The following is a 6,404-nucleotide window of genomic DNA, read 5'->3' as shown; positions in this document are numbered from 1 at the left end:
TAAGGAGCATTGCATTGCATTGACAAGTTGTGTCATGGATGAGTGTCTTGTTGACCTTGATGAGTGTCTTGTTGATTCATGCTTTGATGATTGTCTTGCCAAGCTACACCAGATAATTGTACCTATAATTCAAAATATTTTTTACATCAGTAATTGAAAAAACCATGCATATAGACTCAGAATGAGAAAAAACTAGTAGAACAATATTACCTGCAACAATTCGGTCATGCTTGTCTTACTACCCGACTCCTTAGAAGTATTATTATGTGCAATATAGGTGGAAAACTGTCACAAATTTCATTTATAAAGTTATGATCGCATATAGGTTAAAACAAACATTCAATCCAGAAGATAAGTTTAAAATATAAAAAATACCTCAAATGATTGAAATGGAGGCAACCCACAAGCTAAGTTTTGCATAGAAGGTTTATCTTCTTGTAGACAAGTTTTTTTCTTTTTTTTTCCAAGAATACTTTTTGGCCTTCTAGATGATCCACAAATTTTTTCTTTTGTCTTTATTCCCTTCACCTTATTATTAGTATTGGCAATGCACATAGCATTTTCAATACTAATGGGTGATGTGTCATGAGTGTATATATCCTTCTCTCCACCTCCAATGCATGCATCTATAGCTTCCATAGCCTTGTCCCAAGCATTGACGACAATTTATACGCTTCTTCATTTGTTGCACCTTTTGTTGTCAATTCTGTATATCGCCCACATAAATCCTTGTAGCGATTTCTCAATCTCACATTTGCATCATCATGAGTAGGACTAAGACATGTCCCTCTATCACTTCCTGTTTTTGCTTGCTTTGTCCATCTCTTTAGCACATAAATCATAGGAGTCCTCATTATATTTTTTGTTGAAAGAACTTTGAGAGCATGTGAGCACAAAATTCCTGCAAACTCAAACTTCTTAGAACTACAAGTAACAACATCATTAAGTGAGTCATATTTGACACTATGCTGAAAATGTTTCTTATAAGACATAACTTTATATTCACTAACATTCTCAATCTCAAAGGAAATTATTACATTACAATCATATGACAGTGATACCTCCTTCTCAAACATCTTAAAAACTGCAGGAGTATAAATTGTTGCTGTATGTCGTACAATCTCAACATTAAATGATAAAGACACACTTCTTTGAGTTGCTTTAAAATCTGCCTTTAACTGCTGATATCGACGATCATCAACCAACCTCTCAAAGTGGTGAAAAAATCTTATCATATCATGCTTGTAACTCACATATTTTTTTATTACATTGTTCATGCTTTCATTACGTTGTGTGATCATCATATCACCACAAAATTTTTGTCGACCATACACTAAAGCCCATTTTTCCTTCAAAGCAAATGTTTGATCCATCCATCTATTACCACGAAGACCATAGTTGTCTAGCAAATCATCCCAAGCTTTATTAAACTCGTCTTCTTCTTCATACTCATAGATGCACTTGCTAAAGTTCTTATTAAAGTCTTGAAACTCTCCAAATACAACACTAAGATTCTTCAAAGCATTCTAGTATAAGTGTCAAATACAAAGACGGTGACATGTCTCTGGCCATGTCAAGCTTAGAGCCTTCGCCATTGTTGCATCTTGGTCAGTAAGTATTGTTTGTGGCTTTTTTCCTAACATTGATTTAGCTAAAGTTTCAAACAACCAAACAAATATTTCTGCAGTTTCATCATATAACAACTCTGCACCAAAGATAGTGCTAAGTTTATGATGATCCACTCCAATAGACATGGCAAATGAACGACCTTCTTTATTTTTTCTATATGTGGTATCAAAATAAACAACATCCCCAAAATATGAATAATCAACCATCATTTTTGCATCTCTTCAAAATATATTGGTTATTAAATAATCCTCATCAACTTGTATGGCATAGAAAAAATTAGGATCTTCTACTTTCATTTGTTGTATATACTCAAGTAGACCACCTGTATCTCCTAATCTCATTTGAATTGTTCGCTTTAGCGTAAATAATTTTTATAGTCATCACAAATGAATCCCAAATTTTCACGTCCACCAACTCTTCTTGCCATTAATTCACAACTTGCTTTTGGAGCAATACTAGAACTTTCAGCTAAGTCAATCTGATATACTAGAGAGGGTGTTATTTTCCTATGAGATCTATGAAGATGAGTCTTGTTAGGGCTAGAAGTCTCATGCTTATGTTCAGCAATAAATTGAACAATACGAAACTTTCCCGTTGAACGACAATCTTTTCATTCTTGCCAGACATCCAAACCTTGATTGAGAACGAGGATTATTCACACTAGTGCTTCGTTTATCCTTCCCACGATAACCTTCACATGAACAACAAAATACTCTATCGATTATGTGACCATTAGCGTAGTTGTATGCTTTACTTTTCCTCACACTAAAACCAACTCTATAAGCATAAGAGTTATAAAAATCGTAAGCTGCATCTTCAGTTTCAAATTCTAACCCAAGCTTTGGTATAATTTCATCTAGAATTTTTTTATGTATCTCTGTAATTTTATTTTTCTCTAATTCACCACTACCTTACTTGTATCTGGTTGATAATCTTATGTCATAGCCTCTAAACACATTACCTTCAATTAAACAAAAAATAAAATTATTTCTATTTTTAAAAAATTAACCAAAATGACTCACTTAGCCACATTTCCTCTTAAATCTATATGTAACTAACATATCCAACAAACATCATTTGGCAAGCTAAACTATAAACATAATAAATCAACAAGAATTATATACTTAATATATCAAATGTCACATAATAACAAAAGTTATAACAAAACTGTATACCTAATATATCAAGAAGAATTATATGCAAACTTACTATATCAAATTGAAAATCCTACAGTCATTTGGAAAGCTAAAGTCGCTTGAATTCTTGTAAAAATGTTTATGTTGATTGCCAAATACTTTTGATGTTTTGTTCTGGATTTCAAATGATATATAAATTACTACCTCATTTGCTCACTCTATTTCATTTGCTCACTCTATTATATATTTTGCTAATGCTAAATTTATAGTACATTTCTTCTATTATTTTTTCAGTTTTGAAAACAAAGACTTAATGGTCCAAAGTTGAAAGGACTTGTTCTAGGCATCATATATTATAAAAATTATACAACAATAAAACTAATGTGAGTGGGCTTTACATTAAAACTAGAAAAAGAAAGAAAAAAAGACTTACATCTGCCATGTGGGAAGAATGAAGAGGGAAGCAAAGAGAACACAACCCAGAAAGGAAAAGAATCTAATTTTATCGTTATTTCTTCTTTAAAATTGTTATTGTGTAGAAGGAGAATATAAGAGAAAAAGTACTTGGTGAGAGAAAGAAAAGAAAATGGAGAGAGTGACACCAGAGAAATGAATGTTGAATTGAGAGGAAGGAAATGTGAGTGGAAGAAAGGAATAGTGTGTTGGGTAAGGAAAAGTCACATGAGAATAACAAATATTTTTTAGTGGAAAAAATGAGGTGGATTTTTTAAATGACATGGCAGAATGTAATTGGTCGGGACAGGATTGGGGACACCAAGTTAGGACAGGTGATCCCCATCCATTTTTATGACTTGCTATGTCGATATTAGATTCAACGGGTTCCTCACATTAAAAGTTATATCTAAATGTATCTTTTGAAGATTGATGTGGTCTTTTCACTATTTTAAAGATCGTTGAAGCTTTTCTACAGATGAAAAATAACTTTTATTAAAAAAGACTGATTCACAAGATTCTTAGAAGGGAGTGTTTGGGAAGGTTGAACAAGTGATATATTATTGAATATCTACAAAAGAAAAACACTTGAGAGAATACATTGCAAATTTATGGTTATTTCTTATTTAGTTGTAAACTTATTTTGATCTTAAACCTTCATATCCTCACACATAATGAGTTTGTAAAGATCCAACTTAGAAACATGGTATTGAAAAAATGAGAGTTATTGAATACTTAATGCTTGAAGATGTGTTAAATACTTGGTAAACCTAAAGAAGTACAAAATACTTGTAAATATTAGGAAATAGTGAAAACCCCTTCATGTAGAAGGGACTGAATAAAAATGAACTAGAATAAAATCATTATGTGATGTTTTTTCCCTTTATCTTTAAAAGTAGATGAGTTTTAAACTTGTTGTACATTGATCTTTCGAAACTATTTACAAAAGTGTGCTTAATTTATTATTGCTTGTAGACAAAATAAAAAGTTATTTTCGAAAATCTTAACAAATACAATTCAAACCCATTTATGTTTGCATGTGCACCATGAAAGAAACAAATTGTCAGGGACTACCATCACATAAACTAATATTTAAAGAAGGTATCCCAATCATGTTATTTTGTAATGTAGTCCAATCAAGGGTTGTAAGAAACAATGATACAACTAAGAAGAATGAAAGCTCATATAAATCATTTCCTGTTCTAAATAGAAATGTGATGAATGAAATAGTTTTCATACTAATATTGATAATGCATTTTTCATCTATTTCTTCATGATTTTGTAAGTATTCTCAACCCTACTTTATTCTTGACCCTTGATAATGTCATATATAAACATCAATGTGTGAAAACTAACTAGTAGATTTAATCCAACAATATATAATGCTTGACCTTGGGATTTGTTTCTTGTAGTTTGCAGCTAAATTCGTGAAAATGTAATTTGAATGTTTAGTTTTAAAATCCTGTAAATTGTCATACAAATAATGTCTTACAATTTATTTTCATTTCTCTTTATTAACATTTCGTTTTAAATCATTGGCTACATGTTGGTAGGCTAGAATATAATATATTTGATATTTTTTGTTTATCACACGAGAATCTAAATTAGTTGCAACCACGAAATATGTTGTGCCACTATGAGCATTTCCTCATAATTGATTGGAAAGTTATGAGTTACCCCTACTATCATCTTCAATAGAAACTTTTAATAACAATAACCCTATATCGAAACCTTCATTGCTTTATTATGAACGATAAAACACATCATTTATAAATGGAGAATGTTAACAATGTTGAAGTTAGATAGGTTTTAATTCAAGTTGTAATTGTTTAGTAGTGTTTTATTGTTGATAGTTGAAACTTACTATTTTAGGAAATCTGTTAAAATTCAGTTATGACAGGTTTACTATAAAAGGCAAGTTTCTATTTGCTTTGAATGCAATTGAGGAATATTCAAGATAACTTTCTCTTCTTCTCTCTAACTCACAATCTCTTCATTTTCTCTTCATCTTTTATTGTTATAGTTTCTGTTTTTGGTGTTGTGTGGCAAGCCAAAAGGCCCCAACAAATTTGGTATTCAGAGCAAAGGAAAATCAAGGTCCTGTGGGAATCGAATTGCAAAAGCTGATCTGATTGAAAGGGAGTTGAGATAGCTGTGTGTGAATCAACTGGCTGGAGGAGAAGCTTGACAGAGGCAGAACAGTGAAAGAGTTGAAGGATGAGTGGAAACAACAATAATCTTCAAGCAATGGGGCTTCCTATTCTTACCAATAAGAATTGGGATAGATGGCAAACTCAGATGAAGGTTTTGTTTCGATATCAAGAAGTCATTGAGGTTGTACAAGATGGAGTCTTGTCACTAGATCAATCAGAAGCACAAAAGAAAGATAACAAAGCTTTGTTTCTGATCCACCAATGTGTGGATTATGTTCACTTTGAGAAGATACAAAATGCTATGACAGCCAAAGAAGCGTGGGACATATTGGTGACAAACCATGCTGGAGGGGACAAGATCAAGAAGGTTAAACTGCAATCACTAAGGAAGCAATATGAGCTATTGCACATGGAGGAGGGTGACAAGGTTGGTGAATACTTCACAAGGATTCTCACAATAACCAACCAGATGAAGGGGTATGGTGAAGCAATTACAGATACCATGGTTATTGAGAAAATCATGAGATCTTTGCTTCCAAGATTTGATTTCATAGTTGTTGCCATTGAAGAAACAAAAGATGTTACTCTCATGAAGATAGAAGAGCTGCAAAGCTCTTTGAAGGCACATGAATTAAGGCTAATTGAAAGAAATCCAATGAAGAAAGCAGAACAAGCCTTAAAAGTAATTCACAAGGATGGTGATAGAAGAAAAGATAAGAAATGGAAAGGGAAACAAAGCCTTAACCGAAGAAAAACAAGTCAAGAATGGTCTGAATCTTTTGATAAAAGAGGAAGATCAAAATTGAACTATAACCAGAAGAAGTTTGATAAGAGCAAAGTTGAATGCTTCAATTGTCACAAATTAGGTCACTACTCCTATGAATGTGGCAATGAGAAAAACAAGCAATCAAGGCATAAGGAGGAGGCACTCACAACTCAAGAAGACTCAGATTCAGAACCTTTGAATCTAATGGTTACAGATGCTGCAACAAACTCACACTCTGAATTTTGGTACTTGGATTCAGGATGTTCA

General features: G+C 32.4%; 1 protein-coding gene across 1 annotated transcript; it reads right to left on the bottom strand.

Moving 5' to 3' along the window:
- On the bottom strand, positions 627–1,754 carry LOC109346949 (protein FAR-RED IMPAIRED RESPONSE 1-like). The gene is made up of 2 exons (XM_019586690.1): positions 1,587–1,754; positions 627–1,526 (listed from the first exon to the last, which is right to left on the bottom strand). The coding sequence occupies exons 1-2, from the start codon at positions 1,752–1,754 to the stop codon at positions 627–629; spliced, it is 1,068 nt and encodes a 355-aa protein (XP_019442235.1).

The sequence above is a fragment of the Lupinus angustifolius genome, chromosome LG05, assembly GCF_001865875.1.
Source record: "Lupinus angustifolius cultivar Tanjil chromosome LG05, LupAngTanjil_v1.0, whole genome shotgun sequence".
NCBI classification, from domain to species: Eukaryota; Viridiplantae; Streptophyta; class Magnoliopsida; order Fabales; family Fabaceae; genus Lupinus; species Lupinus angustifolius.
The sequence above is the reverse complement of the archived record's forward strand: the minus strand, read 5'-3'. Positions and strand labels throughout refer to the sequence as shown.

Excerpts from the sequence above, each read along its gene's own strand:
- LOC109346949 (XM_019586690.1), bottom strand. The coding sequence starts at position 1,754 with ATGTCTATTGGAGTGGATCATCATAAACTTAGCACTATCTTTGGTGCA. Across the intron at positions 1,527-1,586 it reads AAGATGCAACAATGGCGAAG|AATGCTTTGAAGAATCTTAG; the intron begins GCTCTAAGCTTG and ends CACTTATACTAG.